General features: G+C 40.1%; 1 protein-coding gene across 1 annotated transcript; it reads left to right on the top strand.

The window, feature by feature from the left end:
- Positions 1 to 513: 513 nt before the first annotated feature.
- On the top strand, positions 514 to 9,885 carry LOC117451499 (zona pellucida sperm-binding protein 4-like). The gene is made up of 12 exons (XM_034089825.1): positions 514 to 837; positions 1,669 to 1,793; positions 2,286 to 2,406; positions 2,606 to 2,740; positions 4,378 to 4,550; positions 4,713 to 4,792; positions 5,340 to 5,473; positions 5,885 to 6,068; positions 7,815 to 7,956; positions 8,036 to 8,105; positions 8,909 to 9,037; positions 9,726 to 9,885. The coding sequence occupies exons 1-12, from the start codon at positions 645 to 647 to the stop codon at positions 9,872 to 9,874; spliced, it is 1,635 nt and encodes a 544-aa protein (XP_033945716.1). The 5' UTR covers positions 514 to 644; the 3' UTR covers positions 9,875 to 9,885.
- Positions 9,886 to 19,587: the final 9,702 nt, after the last annotated feature.

Raw genomic sequence — 19,587 nt, 5'->3', positions numbered from 1 at the left:
TATATGGGAGCAAGAACTGCCAAAGGGAGATGGGGTAAGGTTAGCGAGACCTTTAAGTTATGCAACGATTTCCTTTAATGGCTCCCTCGGGACAAAAGATGTCCCCAGCATGATATGTATTATTTAATCTTATTTAATTATTGAAACATTGACCTTCTTTATTAATAACCTTTGCAAAGCAGTTTTAACCCCAGCAGCTCTTTCTGTCTTTCTCAATGTTAATTCTTTTTTTGTATAGAAATGTATGTGACAAATGTAAATATTTTTTTTTAATACATACATACATACATTATAATCAAAACACTTATTATTTTTGTAATTATTTTTCAAATATATAGTTTTTGGTATGAAACTATATTTTAAAGATAATATTAATATTTCTTAGACACACTTCTTTGAGTAAGGTTTAACTTCTGACATGCATTAATATTTTCTTTTTTGACATAATTTCAACTTTTAAAATATAAATAAGCACATACTTCCACGTGCTGAATCTCTCGCTCTGGTGGGAAACCCAACAAGCTTCAAACTAATTAACTCTAATTAACACCAGTCACGTGACCTCTTCCCAGCGTCGGAGAAAATACGTGATATTTCCGGGCCTTAAAAACCCGTGTATCTCAACATACCTCAACCACAAGAAGATGAATTATCACTGTGAGAAACTGTGTTGGATTACTTTATTTTTCGCCATGATGACGCAGCACTGCTGGTGTTCCTCCGCCATCCGGCTGAGCGAAACACCTGAGGAGCAGCACGTGCCCAGAGTCACCTGCTCTAACCGGAGGATCCGAGCTGTGTTTGGTCCTCTGGTCAGGAGTAACGTGCACGTTAAAGGTGAGATTGGATTATACGTTGCAGGACTCTATTTCCCACCCGTAAAATGCAGTGGTGTAAATCAGTCAGTCAGTCAACTTTATTGTCGATCTTTCCGTTTGTGTTCACAGACAGAGAGAACGAAATACCGTTTCCCACAATCCCGAATACAAAAATACATAAATGTATAAAATATGTATATCCTACATTCAACAGACACATTTATACATATGCACACATTAAGATAGAAACACAACAATCAATATAATAGTCACTTCAATAACTTTGGGAATGTACATTAGTGCAAGATTGTCCATAGCAGCGTAAAAAGTGTCTGGTGCTGGTAAAGTAACCAAGTAGAATTATTTACCCAAGTACTATACTTAAATAAACATATATGCAATTATGTGCATACAATATACATTCTAAACTTTATTTTGTATTATTAACATTATTGTTATGTTTTTTTATACTATCTTGTGATCTACTTATCTTTATTATTATAATTTAGAATTATATTTCAAGTAAAGTTACTTAATATATATAAGACTTTTTAATGATCAATCATTATAAAACATATCATATATTATTCTGAACTGGACCAATCTGCACAACGACTACTTTAACTGTCGCTACTATAACTATATTTTGATGCTGGTACTTTTCTACTTTTACTTGAGGAACATTTTGAATGCAATGTACTTACTTTTATTGTAACAGAGTATTCCTACACTCTACTTTTACTCAAGTACCAGATCTGAGTACTTCTCTCACCTCTGTTAATATGGTTGGCAATCATTTAACTTCTAAGTACCCCCACCATTGAATCTATCAATACTGTTGTTTTATTAGATAAGACGGGGGCCGCCATCCCAGTGCCTGAGTCTGAGGGCTCCTGTGGGGTGGGACTGGGCCGAAAGAGGAACCAGAGCCTGGCCTTCTACAGCAGATATGACAGCTGCTATGCACAGATTGAGGTACAATAAGGGACTGTATGAAAAGTATTTTGGATGTGTTCAACATTGTGATTCTCTTATGTCTCTCCTACAATATCTGCAAGTAATACAACACTATTGATTGGTAAAAATAGTGAAACATTTATGGATATTTCAAGCTCAAAGTGCACTATTTTCTATATATTGAGAGGTCTACAAAAGAAGGAATATACACATGCACTATGGATGAGGATTAGGGCTACATAATGTTCTCAGTCTGTTTTCTGGCTTTGTTCTTAATTCTTAAAATGTTTAGGTGCCTCTAATCATCTTCCATAGTGCATTTGTATATTACCCTTATGTCGACTTAATAATGTACAGGAAATAGGACATTTTAAAGTCACAGACAATCACAAAGAGACTCAAAACGACTACAAAGAGACACAATCTACTATATACAAAGAGATTTGCAGATAACGCAACATGTGTACATAGCTTCTTAGGGTAAATATTGACATGACTTTTGATCCTCAGGGCAGCAGAGTCATCGTCCCTCTGAAGGTTCAGCTAACAGGAGAGGACGGGTGGTTCAATGTAACCATCAGCTGTCCTCTGATAAAGACACACAACGAGAGGACCAAACGCATCCCAGAGTGTGAGTGGAGACAGCTGATGAGTGTAACAATCATATTGACACAGTTATATTTTCTATAAGTGAAGTCAGCCTTAATTTTTCAACCGTTTCTATCACTTAAAGCCACACATTTCCCGCTGAACCCTGGTCTTAGCCTGGCTGTTTAGCATGACACCATTCACTGTGCCAGATGCAGACACTAATGCATCCTCTCCTCTAGCTTTCCCTGGAGACTGTCCCACAGAACGAGTTCTCCGAGTGGACTGTGGTTACCAAAGCATCTCTCGAGAGGCCTGCATCAAACAGGGATGCTGCTACGACGCTGAAGATGTAACCTGCTACTACAGACTCAATGGTAAGGTGGCCATTTGTACAAGTGAAGTGCTGTTCGTGAGGATTCATAATGGTGTCATTTCCCACCAAATAAGTCCATAATGTTGACCATGCTTGCTGAGAAGTACGCACATCCTTTACTCAAGTAGAAGTACAGATATTCGTGTTTAGAAATGCTCTGGTAAAAGTAGAAGTACTGACTAAACTTCTTTACTCAAGTCAAAGTAAAGAGGCTTTGAAGTGTACTTCAGTAAAAAGTACCCATAGCTAGCAGCTGCTTTTAAAGAGTACCTGACCTCCCTTTATATCAATAGAACAATAATGTCATTGTTAGCTAATGAATGTTTCCATGCTGAACAACGGCAACATGACAACGTTTCCATTGGTCCCTCTTCTTTAGAGAAGACCAGGAAGTGATGGATACACGGATCGTGTTCCAATCAATAGGCACGCAGTGACTCTAAAGAATAATGACCACGCACCAACACACATTCAGACTAAAGGAACCAGCTGTTTGGAACATGAGAGAAGTAGAAAGTACAGGTTTTTGAGTTCAACATGTAAGAAGTAGAAAGTACAGGTATTTGAGTTCAACATGTGAGAAGTAGAAAGTACAGGTATTTGAGTTCAACATGTAGAAAGTACAGGTATTTGGGTTCAACATGTAAGAAGTAGAAAGTACAGGTATTTGAGTTCAACATGTAAGAAGTAGAAAGTACAGGTATTTGTGTTCAACATGTGAGAAGTAGAAAGTACAGGTATTTGAGTTCAACATGTGAGAAGTAGAAAGTACAGGTATTAGGGTTCAACATGTAAGAAGTAGAAAGTACAGGTATTTGAGTTCAACATGTGAGAAGTAGAAAGTACAGGTATTTGAGTTCAACATGTAAGAAGTAGAAAGTACAGGTATTTGTGTTCAACATGTGAGAAGTAGAAAGTACAGGTATTAGGGTTCAACATGTGAGAAGTAGAAAGTACAGGTATTTGAGTTCAACATGTAAGAAGTAGAAAGTACAGGTATTTGAGTTCAACATGTGAGAAGTAGAAAGTACAGGTATTTGAGTTCAACATGTGAGAAGTAGAAAGTACAGGTATTTGGGTTCAACATGTGAGAAGTAGAAAGTACAGGTATTTGAGTTCAACATGTAAGAAGTAGAAAGTACAGGTATTTGGGTTCAACATGTGAGAAGTAGAAAGTACAGGTATTTGAGTTCAACATGTAAGAAGTAGAAAGTACAGGTATTTGGGTTCAACATGTGAGAAGTAGAAAGTACAGGTATTTGAGTTCAACATGTAAGAAGTAGAAAGTACAGGTATTTGAGTTCAACATGTAAGAAGTAGAAAGTACAGGTATTTGGGTTCAACATGTGAGAAGTAGAAAGTACAGGTATTTGAGTTCAACGTGTGAGAAGTAGAAAGTACAGGTATTTGGATTACAAATGTGAGAAGTAGAAAGTACAGGTATTTGGGTTCAACATGTAAGAAGTAGAAAGTACAGGTATTTGTGTTCAACATGTAAAAAGTCGTTGGAATAAGTAGTGGAGTAAAGTACTGATACCAGAAACATTTAGTTAAGTGCAGTAATGAAGTATTTGCACTCCACTACTTCCCACCTCTGCATGCTTGTTTGTAAAGCTGACATGTCCCTGTGTCCCTCAGCCTGTTCTGTGGACGGACACTTTGTCTTCTCCGTGGCGGCCTCAGACACAAAGAAGACCTTTGATCCCAGCAGCCTCATAGTGAAGGACCAGCCTCAGTGTATCCCTGTGATCACCACACCAGATACAGCTGTCTTCAAGATCAGACTCACGGAGTGTGGGGCAAAGTTAAGGGTAATGCTTCCGTTTGATTCCAACTTAAGATATCTAGAATTAGGACAAAATAGCAGACTTTTCTCGGTTCTAATTTGGATTATGTTGCATGACATTACATTTGGCTTGGAGAAGTTTGTGTTTGCTCGAGTCTGTATCCTTTCTTCTCTGCTTGGCGTTTAGGTGGATGCAGATTTGACGATCTATGAGGTGGAAGTGGAAGAGCTGCACACGAAAAGTACAATCAATCATTCTCCATTTAGGTGAGGTTTGTTTTTAACATCTTCTGCACACTACGGTTAGGCTGATGGAAGCATGTTATCTTCTCTTGTCAGGAAGACACTCAAAAGCACCACGAAGAAACATGATAGGACTACAAAGAGACATTAAAAAAAGACTACAAATAAACCGATGCAAAACTGCTGCAAAGAGACTACAGAGACTCGTAAAGATTATGAAGGGGGGAAATAAAATCCACAGACTCGAAGCAACTACAAAGAGTGCGATACAAACTGAAAAGGACTTGGAAAAAACATAAAACGACTAAGAAAATGGTAAAAACAACCACAAAGAGACTTAAAGCCACTACAGAAAAGGGGGAAATAACCACAGAGACATGCTTTGTGATATTGGGCTATAAAAAAGATTGATGCACAAAAACTACAAGCTCACAAAACGACAACTATAAGAGGTTAAACAGCTATTACGTCGGTGTGGCTTTTTAGTCTAAGCCTCATAATCTTCCCATGATTTAGTGTAAGTAAAGTTTTCCTGTTGCGATCGATGAACTGATTCTTCTGGTACTTTCAGTCTCCAGGTGCAGTGCGAGTACGACGCCTCAGATCTAAAGCGTGCAGACAGGTTTCGCTCCTTGTTTCCGGTGACCAACCCCCCCACTGTGGTCGGACTGGGAACCATCGGAGTGCAGATGAGGATAGCCCAAGGTAATGATGTCCAGTATGGAAATGCATTGAGCTTCCCAGTCATTCCTGATTCAACTTCTGCATTTCGGAGGGGTCCCAACACTGGACGGGTTGTCGTGGGGAGGAGGTGCTGCCGTCGTACTGACAGTTATTGTTTATTATTGACATTTTTGTTTTAACTGACTGGTTTTCTATTTGTTTATTTGTTGTTTGTCAGTTTTTGTTTGTCTGTGTGGGATTTAGTTTGCTCTGGTGTTAAGCAGTATTTACATTGTTACTCTACCTATTGTTCTATAAAGTGTAGATGTGTTTACCTACTTTTGATCCATGCTCTGATAGAATAACTGTTGAGAAAACCCAATAAAAAAAAAAAAAAAAAAGGAAATTCATTGAACTAAACCTTCACGACTGTTTGTGACTATGTGCTCCTAGATGCATCCTTCACATCCTTCTTCTCTGAGGACCAGCTTCCTGTGTCCTTTCCGCTGCGCAAAATTCTGTACGTGGAGATCTCCATCGCCCAGCCGTCACTAGACCCAACTCTTTCCCTACGAGTGAGGGACTGCTTCGCCTATCCTGCGTCCAGACAATCTGTGTGGACGCTGCTCTATGACGGGTAAGGTGGAGAGGAATTCAGACGTGACATCAAAGGAGATTGGGAAATATTAAGAGGCAAGCAGGATGGGGCTGTCGAATTTGATCCATGAATTTAGATTACATGATTTATTTTCATCCAAAGTGACAATAGGTGCAATCAGCCATGAATAATATATTTAATTTATATAGCGCTTCTCATCTGCCAAGACAAATCTCGAAGTGCTTCACAACAAGGGATACTGATACACTTTGAGAGATTAAACAAATAATTGTAATAATAAGAAATCAAAAAATTAATATATAAAATAGAGTACAAAAATACACCGAGGTTGGTGACAACGGAGGAGAGAGGAATGAGCTGACCATCAAGGGAGGGGCTGATGTTGGCGGCCTTGGCAAGCTGGTCGGTGGTGCCTATCAGGATTGCCTCCGTCTTGCTGCTGTTGAGCTGAAGGTAGTTGGTGGTCATCCAGGAGCGGATGTCTTCCAGGCAGGTGTTTGGATAGTGGTGGTATTGGGTTGTGTTTTGATGTAGACCTGAGTGTCGTCGGCATAGCAGTGGAAGTTGATGTTATGTTGTCTGATGATATGACCCAGAGGTAATAGATAGATTAAAAACAGGATCGGCCCCAGCACTGAGCCCTGTGGGACACCGCATGTCACTGCGGTGTCGTCAGACCTGGAACCCCCCAGAGACACGTGGTACTTCCGGTTGGTGAGGGAGCTTGAGAACCACTTCATAGCCGTGTCCGTCAGCCTGGTGTAGGTCTCAAGGCGGTGGAGGAGGATGGTATGGTCCACTGTGTCGAAAGACACAAACTATAATGACAAACATCCTGCAAGTCCATTAGCTTTCGACCATTTGAAGTGCTACTGCCTTGGTTTTAAAGAGTCCTCTCCTGCTGATGTTCAGGTGTATATCAGTATGTAGTGTCTCTACTTTAAAGAGTCCTCTCCTGCTGATGTTCAGGTGTATATCAGTATGTAGTGTCTCTACTTTAAAGAGTCCTCTCCTGCTGATGTTCAGGTGTATATCAGTATGTAGTGTCTCTACTTTAAAGAGTCCTCTCCTGCTGGTGTTCAGGTGTATATCAGTATGTAGTGTCTCTACTTTAAAGAGTCCTCTCCTGCTGATGTTCAGGTGTATATCAGTTAGTGTCTTTACTTTAAAGAGTCCTCTCCTGCTGATGTTCAGGTGTATATCAGTATGTAGTGTCTCTACTTTAAAGAGTCCTCTCCTGCTGGTGTTCAGGTGTATATCAGTTAGTGTCTCTACTTTAAAGAGTCCTCTCCTGCTGATGTTCAGGTGTATATCAGTATGTAGTGTCTCTACATGTCTCCATGCTTTAATGTTCAAAAAGCACTTTATTGTTCTCATACTGCCTGTGCTGCAGCACCTCTTTTCACCCTCTGTCTGAAACCAGACCCCAGTCTGCTCTGATTGGTTAGTTGGCCGGCTCTGTTGTGATTGGTCAACCAGCTTAGAGATCCCTTAGCATGTCACATACAATGTGTTGGAGCGCTAGCCAATAGAAGCATTAAGTGTTACTTAGTGATGTCACTTCGTTCAGGAAGTAAACAAAGTATTTCAACAATATTGTGCTTCCTGCCATTTGAATATACATATGCACTAGTCCATATTGCAACTTCAATAAACTGTGGAATAATTGTGGAGCCTAAAAGCCTCTATGCCACACTTTCAAATATGTTAGTATATCCCTGTGAAATATTGAAATGATGTGCAATATGTTCTCCTCCCGGTTAGGTGTCCCAACCCGTTGGACAAAACGAGGAGCGTCATCCCTGAAAACAACCAGAAGACCTCCAGCCACTCCCAAGTCCGGAGGTTTGATGTAGAGATGTTTGCCTTCTTAGACCCTCATACCGGCAGTCCCAATGTGGAGGAGGTAAGCTTATCACATCCACGTTTCTAAATATGTAAAAACAAAAGTATATATCTGAAAACATGTATATTCCGTCCATCAGATGTACTTCTTCTGTTGGGTGGAAATCTGCATGGATGATGTCGACTGTGCACAGAAATGCTCCATCGTCTGTGAGTACATTACAATATTTGTATGTGGCAAGGGGTAAAAGTGGGAATACTAATTTGTAAATTGTAGTAAAAATGGTATATAAAAAACGAAATTAGTCCAGAGTTAGAAATACTACTTCAGCAAAAGTAATGAAACATTTGAAAATATACTTCTAATACCAGAATAGAATGACTTGTTATGCATAGAAACGGAAACAAATGTATTCAATTAGTGCTAAAATAATTATTGATACTTTCTGTACTGGTGCTGTGTAATATATGTATGTTTGTTTTTGTTAGCATATCCTGTATCGTGAGCATACTTCTGCATATTTTGCATATTTCTCATAATTGTATATACTTCTTTCCAGGGACTATAGATATGTAGGTAGGTACGTAGATGGATAGGTAGGTACGTAGATAGATGGGTAGGTACGTAGATGGATGGGTGGGTAGGTACGTAGATGGATGGGTAGGTACGTAGATGGATGGGTGGGTAGGTACGTAGATGGATGGGTGGGTACGTACAGTAGATAGATGGGTGGGTAGGTACATACAGTAGATAGATAGATAGATGGGTGGGTACAGTAGATGGATGGGTAGGTACGTACGTAGATAGATAATTACTTTATTGATCCCAATTTGGGAAATATTTGCTTTACTACAGATGAAAAACGAAATGAAGCTTAAACGCATAAATAAAATATAACTCAGTTAAGGTACAAGTATCTCCAAAGTACAGTATTGATAAAATGTACTTAGTTATATTACAGCCCTGACATGAGGTGTGTAAATGTGGTTAACGTTATCCTCTGCTCCCACAGCCTCTGAGGGGGAGAGACAGAGGAGAGACGCTGAGTCGGACCATGTCCAGCTGGTCTCTTTAGGACCGCTGCTGCTGGGTCAGAACAGCACCGAGCTGGAGGAGAGTCTGTGTGCAGGACAGAAGAAGAGTAAGTCCTGATCTACACTGAAGTTACCACGTCTAAACATCAACATCAACATGTGTCCCCTCTTCTTCATGTCTCTCAGACATCGACATCAACATGTGTCCCCTCTTCTTCATGTCTCTTCTACATCAACATGTGTCCCCTTCTTCACGTCTCTTCTACATCAACATGTGTCCCCGCTTCTTCATGTCTCTTCTACATCAACATGTGTCCCCTCTGTGCAAAGAGACTCTGAAAGTTTCAGGAACAAAGATTCTCTCTCTTTTTGATCCATTTCTATAAAAACCTGTCTGAAAATGAGCTGATCAGATTTTGGCCACTTTATGATGTCATAACGATGTTTGTCTTGAGTAACCATTAGCCAATCAGCAACCAAGGTAACCCCCCCCCCCCCCCCCCCCCGCCCTTATCACCTGAATCTCCTCTAGAGCTCCATTGAGTTCTTTGTAACCAAATCTCTCTCAGAGGGGCGTGGGGAGGGGCTCCTTATGTTCATCTAAAGTAACAGACAGGGAATCAGCACTTTGGAAACAGGGCTGAAACAGAGGGGATTATGGGTAATGCTGCAATGATCTGTTTGGTGTTTGGAGCCAAGCACTTCAGGGACATGTTCTGTATATAGCTGAGACCTGTAATATATAGATAAACAGTATAATAAGGGACCTTTTAAATAGTTTCCTCTGTTTCTCAGTGTTTCAGGTGACGCTGTATACTCTCTGTGGTGTCGGAGTTGCGCTGATCTTCATCCTGACGTTCACTGTGTTGTCCTGCATCAGAAAGAGGCAGAAGCCAGAAGCAAAGAGTGTCCAAGAACAAGTTGACAGTGAACAATGTAAATAAAAAAACATCTAATCGTATGTAGTCGCGTTTTGTGCTTTTAATTGATCGTAATATCTTGAGCTATATTAAGACACTATGGCTAATGAGTTATTTTATAAAAACATTAGCTAATGTTTAGCATCACCCAGCAGCCATATGTAAATAAACATTGGCAGCCATGTCTTGCCCTAGGAGGCTCACATTTGGCATGGAGGTCATGAATGTTGGTATGAATGTGTGTTTGTTTTCATGCCAATTGGCAAAAAGGAGTAATGGCAATGAGAGGGCTCGATAACAAGAAGGCGCACCACCCGGTTTTAATCCTGTTTCTATTGCGAATTTGCCCTTCTTTAATAAAACTTCAAATTGCCATTTTATGAAAAGTTGTAAAAGTACAACGATTTCCAACATTCCCTCTTTTTAATATCCAACGCTGTAAAATCCAGGCCCAAATATTGGTTTTACTTACTGTCACACCAAGTAGGCTACTTTGCCGTAGGTTACTTAGTTCCCAGCACTTAGTCCCCCCATGGAACTCAGGCTGCGTTTCACTTCAGTTAAATGGATTCCTTGCGTCCCTCACTTGCGTCGTTTCCCTGCGACTAGCATGGAGAGACGCAAGAGAGGTTTCTCAATACTCTAATTTCCCCTCCTCGACTCCTCGTTGTGTGAAGTTATTAGGAGTGCTCTCATACTTGTTTGATTCTGAAATTGTATATATTTATATAATATGTCTGCATCTGTTGTCTCATTATACCGCACTGTCAATTAATTAATAGTAAATATATAAGTCGTCATGAACACATCTGTCCATCAGACAGAGGGCTGCTGTGCCTCCTGTCATCATTGATGGACGTTTCTTTAAAATGACCGCTCAGAGGAGAGGAGGGTTGTGGTCGGATAGTTTAAAAAGCAGCTCCTATCTCCTATTCCTTCACCTCTGAGTGAAACGTCACGGGGTTAAGGGATAGTGGATAGGAGAATTCAAAAGGACTTATGAGAAGCGACTGCGGTACTTTAGAGAATCCGAATGCACTTTCACTATCCGACGTGTTTATGATGCGCAAGCGGACGTCATTTTGTGCGTCTGCTGCTGTGGGGAAACTATGGAAACCACAGTTTTCTATACAGCGGACTACAACATGGATGTTCAATAAGAACGAGGGACTGCTGTAAACTCATCTAGACTCTGCACCGTGCTCTGATGCTGCTGCTTTATGCTTTATGAACGTGGACAATAGAGAAACATATTCTTCATGACCAAAGTTGGAATTTAAATTAAAAATGAAAGTGAAACCTATGCTCGTCACCCTCTCCCTCCGGTCCACATTAATACAAATTAAAACTGCGGTCACAGACGTGCACGCAGTTGTGGGCGGGCCTTCGCGTCCGAGCGCCTGTAGGGGAGTGTCGCTGGTCGTCCCGGCGTCAAGCAGATGCGCGCGTGTCCTCCGAAATGAGCCGTTCGTAATTTCTCAAACGTTCGTGTCCCGGACTGCATCTTCCCCATAATACTCGGGCATGCATGTGAGTGGTGGAGGAGGGGGTGGTGGAGATGCAGGGCCTTCAGCAGGGCCTTCAGCAAACTCCAACAATTCTGCAGCAAGCTGCTCCCTGACAGTCTTCTGGGTGTGTGGCTTTGTCCTGCTGCATCTAACAAATGTGGAAAAACAAAGAGATTAGATTAATTCACTGGCTTATACTTATAGGATAATATTGGACTATAAATGAAATATTACACCAAATAAATAAGTAAACACATGTATATTCATTCACTGGCCATTCATTTAGAAAATGTAACTCCAAAAAGACAAGTAAAACTATTTAGCATTTTGCCTAATCATTCCTGTAGCTTCTTGGCTAAGCTAGCACTGTGACGCAGTTCCACCAAACACATAAGTAATATATAAAAACAGAGAGATTACATACCTTTCCCGTGGTGGAAGTTCAACATCCGAGTCACTACTGCCCGGATCCAGGTCTGGCTGGAGGAGATCTTCATCATCCGACGAAGAGTCATTTGGTATGATCAAAGCCCCGCTATCGTCAGCTAGCATCTCTAGCACCTGCTCGCCTCGGTGGTGAAGCTCTCCCTTCTGGCTGCGTAATGCGTAATGGAGCGGGCGTAGTTTATACTACGCAGGATCATATCTTTGGAACCCATTGGTCGATTTGGGTGATTGACACCTTTTCTGAACCGTTGGAGCCAATAGAATCGAGTGACAGTTAGTAAGTCCCGCTAAACACTTACGTCAAGTAGAGAGAGGTTTGCGTAAACAGCACGTGAGACAGCATTAGCTCGGGACTGCAAAACTTTATACCTACTCTGCTGCCATGAATGTAATGATAGATTATCAGGAACAATTCTAAAGTGACTAAGAGACATTGGATTAACCTTAAGCAGCGTTTTTATTCCCTTGAACAAGAGCTTTGATCACAAAACAGCAACGGTAAGACATACTTATTGTTATGGTTTTGAAAACTGTTGTTTTTTTTCTTCTCTGTTCTGGCTGATAGCTCAGTGAGTTTGTGTCCTACAGTGATGATACTTATAACAAAAATAATCTGTGGAGTATCAGCTTTCAGATGATATGTAGTTTGTGCAGAAAACATTAAGTTTTAAAGGTCGTTTTTGCTAGTTAGCACCGGAAGTAGCATCTGCCCGTTTTAGCTAAGGGCTAATGCTAACGCTTCTTGTGAGACTTTTGTTTTGTTTCGGTAAAAATAGTTCTTATCGTCAGTTAGCTGAGATTCTTCTCTTTAATCTGGTATAACACATTAATAGGTTTTTAAATATTAAGATGCTCTGAGACACAGTGTCGTGGAAAAAAAAAACAGGGTCCCCGCCGGCTTAACAGGTTAACCGTGGCGTGCGGTGCAGTGGGTTGTGCAGACGTTCTGCCCTTGACTGTTTGTTTACTCAATAAACGCATCTCCTCTTGATATTAGGCCATGTATGTTCCATACCAGTGGAGTTTGTTTTTTGTTGTGTTTATTGATCAAAAAGCAAACCTTCAATACAGCTGTTATGTGGTCAAGGTAAGTAAAGTAATAATTGAAGCTGTGTATTGGTTAATATTAGCGTATGAGTTAAAATGAAAACACAACAGCATTTCACAAAACGCCGCAGCATTTCACAAAACACCACAGCATTTCACATTGGACGGAAAGGGTATTCCGTAGGGAGAACACTTCTTGTTTATGATTGGACAGAGCCAGCCAGACAGCACTGCTGTGATTGGTTGTTTTTGCTGCCAGTGAAGAAATGCACGCTTCGTGATTGGTCAACGTCCGACAGCGCAATATGTCCCAACCGGTCCCTCCCAACACATCAGCCGTTAGCACACACTCAGAGCTCACAGCTCCTCATATCTGTTCAGAAACTGGACAAAAGTTAAATATGTACAAACCACAGATGGCGAATACAGTCGCTGCTTTATTTATGTCTGTATGACGTTGTTGTGAGTGTGGACGGAGCAGCTACAGGTTAGTTTAGCCTGATGGATCCGATTCCATTCTGAAAACACGCATTTTAAAAGCTTTTCGCCTGCCGTCTTGTCTGCAGACTTGTCAAAGCATTAATTCATGGTTTTTACTAACCGTTATCAGTATTAGTTACTTCGGCATCACTTTGAAACGTGTATTACAATTAAATCACTGTCAAATATGTTCATTTTGTTGTAGTTGGTATCTCCTATAGGATTTACATGGAGATACTTCCCGCCCCCTCTCCAGCGCGTCTTGTTTGAATGACAGGAGCAAACACAGCTGACAGCCGCGGTGAAACTCAAGCGATTAGAGCGATGCGAATATTGGGTAAGGCAAGGCAAGTTTATTTATAGAGCACTTTTCAACTCAAGGCAATTCAAAGTGCTTTACAAAAAAAAAAATGAAAGACATTAAGCATTAAAAAAGAAAAGCTAATCAAATAAACATTAAGGAAAAATACATGGATAAAAGTTACAGTGCAGTCTAAAATATAAATAGTTCAATTAAACATTACAAGAAAAAGTACATGGATAAAAGTTACAGTGCAGTTTAAGATATGAATAGTTCAATTAAAAGCAGCGACAAAAAGAAAAGTCTTCAGCCTGGATTTAAAAGTAGTCAGAGTTGTTCTAATAGATTTTTTAGTGAGACCTGTGAAGACACCATTGCAGTAGTCGAATCTACTGAAGATAAAGGCATGGACAAGTTTTTCCAAATCCTGCTGTGATATTAGTCTTTTAATCCTAGATATGTTCTTTAGGTGATAGTAGGCTGATTTAGTAACTGGGTAGTCTACCATAGTATTTACATGGAGATAAGCCCCTTAAAAACCATGAATTAATAAAGCATTAATTCTGTGTTTACTCCTGTGATTCAAAAAAGACGCTGGAGAGGGGGCGGGCCGGATCTCCATGTAAATCCTATCGGAATCGGATCGATCAGGCTAAACTAACCTGTAGCTGCTCCGTCCACACTCACAACAACATCATACAGACATAAATAAAGCAGCGACTGTATTCACCATGACATAGACAGTCTGTGTTTTGCATATCTTTAACTTTTGTCCAGTTTCTGAACAGATATGAGGAGCTGTTAGCTCTGAGTGTGTGCTAACAGCTAACGGCTGATGTGTTGGTCCAATCACGAAGTCATTTCTTGATTGGCAGCAAAAACAACCAATCACAGCAGTGCTTCTCTGGCTGGCTCTGTCCACAAACAATATCACAAACAATAAGTGTTCTCCCTAAGGAATACCCTTTCCGTCCAATGTGAAATGCTGCAGTGTTTTGTGAAATGCTGCGCGTTTTGTGAAATGCTGTGTGTTTTTGAAATGCTGTGGCGATTTGTGAAATGCTGTGGCGATTTGTGAAATGCTGTGGCGATTTGTGAAATGCTGTTGTGTTTTGTGAAATGCTGTTGTGTTTTGTGAAATGCTGTGGTTTCTTGCACTTCAGGGCCACCGTACAATAGAGATGTTTTTATTTTAAAGTAAATTCAGATGGAACATAGTAAAAACATGTAAATTCTAATGTCCGCCTAAAAAAAAAACATTACTTATAGTGAAAACCACCCTTGAATGATGAGTTTAGTAGACTAAAAGCTTTAGGAATCCAAACTATAACATATAATAAGTACCCTGTATCAAGATTGATGCAAAACAAGTGAAATTTGACCTTTTTAGAGAGGTTTAGAAAAATAAAGTCCACCTCACCTCTGGGTAATTTGGGAACCATCAGTTCCATTTGAACGTTTTCACTGTAAAAATCATTTTATTACTTTGAATTATCACTATAGGTATTCATTCCATCCAAATACAACTGTTGTGAAAAAATAAATAAAATAAAAATAAAACATACTCTGTTATCGTCTTAGGCCCCACGGACCCGTAATCGCGTCATTTTCAGGAAACAACGTCTAAGGAAGCTTAATATTTAATAAACTATGAATATTTTATATCCATAGAACGGGAAAAAAACTAATTTAACTGATCTTTTTCATTTATTTTTTCACAAAAAACACACAATGCTAACAGTGAGCCTCTGAATTAGCCCCGAGCGAAAAATGCTAACCTATTACTGCACCGAAAATCACTCCTAGCTCCCTTATTACTTATCCTAGCTCCACATCCAACACATTGTTTATGACCGCAAGGAGACACAGAATCTAACGGTGCCCACCTCAACACTAAAAGATACAAACTAGCGAGGTTACCAACAAAAACGTACATCAAAACAAGTGGCGCTAGGTATTAGCATTAGCACTGCACACACCCACCGCGTGTTCCAATGAAAAGCATACATATATATATAAATAAAGTATAAAGTATAGGTCAACACATTTCAGTATAACACACCAATTGCGATATTACTCACGTTTGACCGTGGAGCAGGGTTTCTATGTACCGAGAAGTGGGTAGTTTAATGAGTCTGTTGACGACAAAACCTCCGCGCACACAGACAGCCAAGGCAAGCTACCTGAATTAAGTCTCTCCCTAAACCGGAAATACCGGAAATGTGACATCCGGTTTGTCATTCACAATAAAGTTTTTCAAAATAAAGGTACATTTAATATTGACGTATCAAATTGATTCAAATGTCTTACACAACACATGTATCGAGACAATAAATGAACTGTTTATATAGTCGATCAACACTGTGTATGTTACTCATTACAGGATAATCACATGGCACTAAATCAGACCGGCTGTTCTCCTCTGTTTACATCCTGCTGGTTTAAATTATGTGTTCTATAGGCTCTGTGCACAAGATTGAGTTGAGTAGTGAGCCATTCGTTTTTTTTCGTGGTGAGATGTCTGCTGAGAGGTCCTTGTATACCTCGCTGACTTTGAGGACATCTGGGTCTGGCAGCTCCCCCCGCACGGCCTTGTAACGTGTACTCCTTTGAACACAGCTACATACAATTACTTAGGACAATATATATTACCTTACACCGTCAGCAACTGTAAACTGCTTTGGCATAGTGGAAATGAACACCATGTCACTCACTCTGCCTGGTTTCACACACTATTAATTACACAAAAGAATTGTCAATTTAATTGAAAAGGTCGTTGATGCAATATACTAAATCAGCTCTTGGCACAAAGGAAATACTCATTAAATCATGGATTGGCTGTGAACACATACTGTTCTATTGTATTGCATAGAAAGATGTGTTACTGTTGTGCTTGTAGTGGAAATACTGTTTGTAGTCGTAGATAGAAAAACAAAGATGGAAAACATTTCACCATACATTGTTTAGGAGTTTTATATGTATTGGGTGTTTATGGTTAATGTGGGAAATTAATAAGCAGAGCTGTTGCTGGTAAATTTGTGTGCCATCATAATAGTAATGTGTATACAGCGTTTCGTGAATATCTGGAAAACTATATGCGAGTAGTTTGGAGTCATTTGAGACATGTAAATCGTCAAAAATGGTACATTCTCTGTTAGCTTACGTTCGCCCCGATTGAGCTAGCAACTATTTTATTCGCAATTTAACATGATATTGGATATGGGCTTAACTTGTCCTGGACTGGAATTTTCCCGATCTTTTCCCGAGGAGGTGTTTGCGAAAAAGCGCTTAAAATGCATGAATAACACAGATTTTTCAAAATGGCCGACTTTCTGGGGGGCGGGGCTAATGGAAGCTATTTTGAAATATGTCCGCAATTCCATCAGTAATGTCTGTGGCTAGATTGGGGTAGTTTGGAGAAACTATATGTGACTATCGCACAATAGGGGGCGCTACTGAGCTGGTGTACAAAAATGTAAAAAAATGTTGTACAGTCTGGAAAAAGACGTGGGTTGTGACGTGTGTTCCAAGTTTTGCGTCCGAAAGTCATTTTAGCGATTTTGTGGCATTTAAATCGTCAAAATTGGTACATGTTCCGTTAGCTTACGAGCTCCCCGTTTGAGCAGTCGACTATTCATTCGCAATTTAGCATCACATTGGATATGGGCTGATCTTGTCCTGGTTTGAAATCTTTCCGATCATTTTCCTAGGACAAGTATTCGAAAATGCGCTTAAAATGGACATATTTCAAAATGGCCGACTTCATGGGGGGCGGAGATAATGGAAGCCATTTTGAAATATGTCCGCATTTCCATGAGGAATCTCTGTGCCAAGTTTCGGGTAGTTCGAAGAAACTATATTTGACTACCACACATTAGGGGGCGCTACTGAGACATATTTGCTAAAACGTCAGATTTTTTTCTACAGTCTGGAAAAGGTTGTGGGCTGTGACATGCGTTCCGAATTGAAAGGCCGTAACTCATTTTCTCCCCTACTTATGGCTCGGTACATTTTTGAACCCTTCGATTTCGAGAAAAAACTGAATAGGACACGCCCACATTTTTCATTGGTTGCGACCCTTTAAATCTCAGTTTATACTCACCCTGCCAGTATGTCTATGACAATATATATTTTTTTAGTCCATCGGTTCTTGAGATATTAATTAGTTGTGTTTTTGGCGCCCCCTATTGTTCGAAATGAACATTGTTTGTTGTGCCTATTCCCCAAGACACACTGAACCTATCCACCGAAATCTGTGATATTTGGATACATTTTGGATGAATTGTGAGCATTTATGTGTAGGCCACACCCTTTTGCTAATACGTTTTGATTGATGTCGGCCACATTTTTCCACACCTCGTGCTTATTTTGTACGGTAATGTGTCTGCCCCTCCATTGATGCTGTGCACTAAGTTTGGTTTGGAAAATCAAGAAATTGGAATTTAAGTTAATATTTCAATGTTTTTCACATTATGCTAATTTAAAAAAAATCAAAGTAGGCGGAGCTTCGGGATATGAGAGGATAATATGTAGAGCTGCTCCACCCGGATAAGTGTGCAAAATTTCAGGTCCGTCAGACTTACGCTGCGACTTTGTAAATTTTTCGAAACACTGAATTTACACAGGTGGCACTAGAGAGCAAGTTGAAACATTTTCTCCCATCGAATCCAGAATGTTAACATTTTCACCGGTCCTGGCGGCGTTGCCAAATTTCGCTACATGAATAGTGTCGTAACCCCCTCAAAAACAGGTCGAAAGTGCAGAACCGGTAACAGAAGAATAATAATACTGACGATTTCAATAGGTCTTTGCACTATGTGCTCAGGCCCTAATGATCCCAATACGTATGATTGTATGAACTATGAAAATATCTTAAAATCAATACAAATGCATTTATTATAAACGTTAGTCCTTAACATCTATCACTGTGTATATCACCATTCAAATATCTTTTAAAAATTGAACAAACCCCACACAGCTCAGTAAAGACTGTGAAATGTTGACTTTATTTGATCATTTCAGTAAAAACTAACGTTCATATTTCTCTTTTTGATTATAATACTGATGAACGTTCAAAACAAAGCACTTTGTAACTTACCACATACGTTTTAAAATGCTTAATAAGCACCGTAACTTTCATGATATAATTTCTCCGTCATAATCGGTTGTTTCCGTGAACGGCCGGGCCGACTGTTGTGTGACGCAAATGCTGCGGCTGCAAGGCATTGTGGGGCAGCATTTTCTCCTCTCCTTTCGGTAAGGGAGGTCAAGTGGTTCCTAAGCTAAAGGAGGTTATAAAGGAAGTTTGAAACCTCCTTTCCTATCATTCTAGAGAATTCGAACGGCACTTATCATAGCTGCCACTGAGGGACTTCCGGGTCATTTCACTCCGTTAGGAAGGTTCCTAAGTTAAATGGACTATTCGACTTCAGCCGAGTTCTCATTTCTCTCACCACCTGCTGCTTCCCCTCCTCTTTCCTCGGTTCCCCTCCTCAGTCCTCCGCTCGCATCTCCTGTGGGCGGGACTAAGTATCGAGAATAGGAGTCAAGGAGGGGAAATTAGAGTATTGAGAAACCTCTAAGGAAACCACGAGAAGCAGGGAAATGAGTTTTAAGAGCAATGGGACGTCCTTTCCTCCGGAGCGTCACGTGAAGCGACGTCCGTTTGTGATGACGCCGCACAGCTGATCGTCTGACAGCAGCTCTGTCCCTGTTATTTTCACAAACACCCCCGCCTCTGTTAGCACACATTTACTGACACAAACATTTGTATCATCTGTTGTAGACCCAAATAAATAAAATCAAATAAGAACTCATTCTCAAAAAAGATAAACGCCATTCTTAAAATGTATAAACGAACATTAGTTGGATTAATATTGATTAGAGTGCACAATAGAAATAAAATAATTGAGAGAAGAAAAAGAGATATCTATCAAAACCCAGTTAGATTAACA

This window comes from Pseudochaenichthys georgianus, chromosome 8, assembly GCF_902827115.2.
Source record: "Pseudochaenichthys georgianus chromosome 8, fPseGeo1.2, whole genome shotgun sequence".
NCBI lineage: Eukaryota > Metazoa > Chordata > Actinopteri > Perciformes > Channichthyidae > Pseudochaenichthys > Pseudochaenichthys georgianus.
The sequence above is the reverse complement of the archived record's forward strand: the minus strand, read 5'-3'. Positions and strand labels throughout refer to the sequence as shown.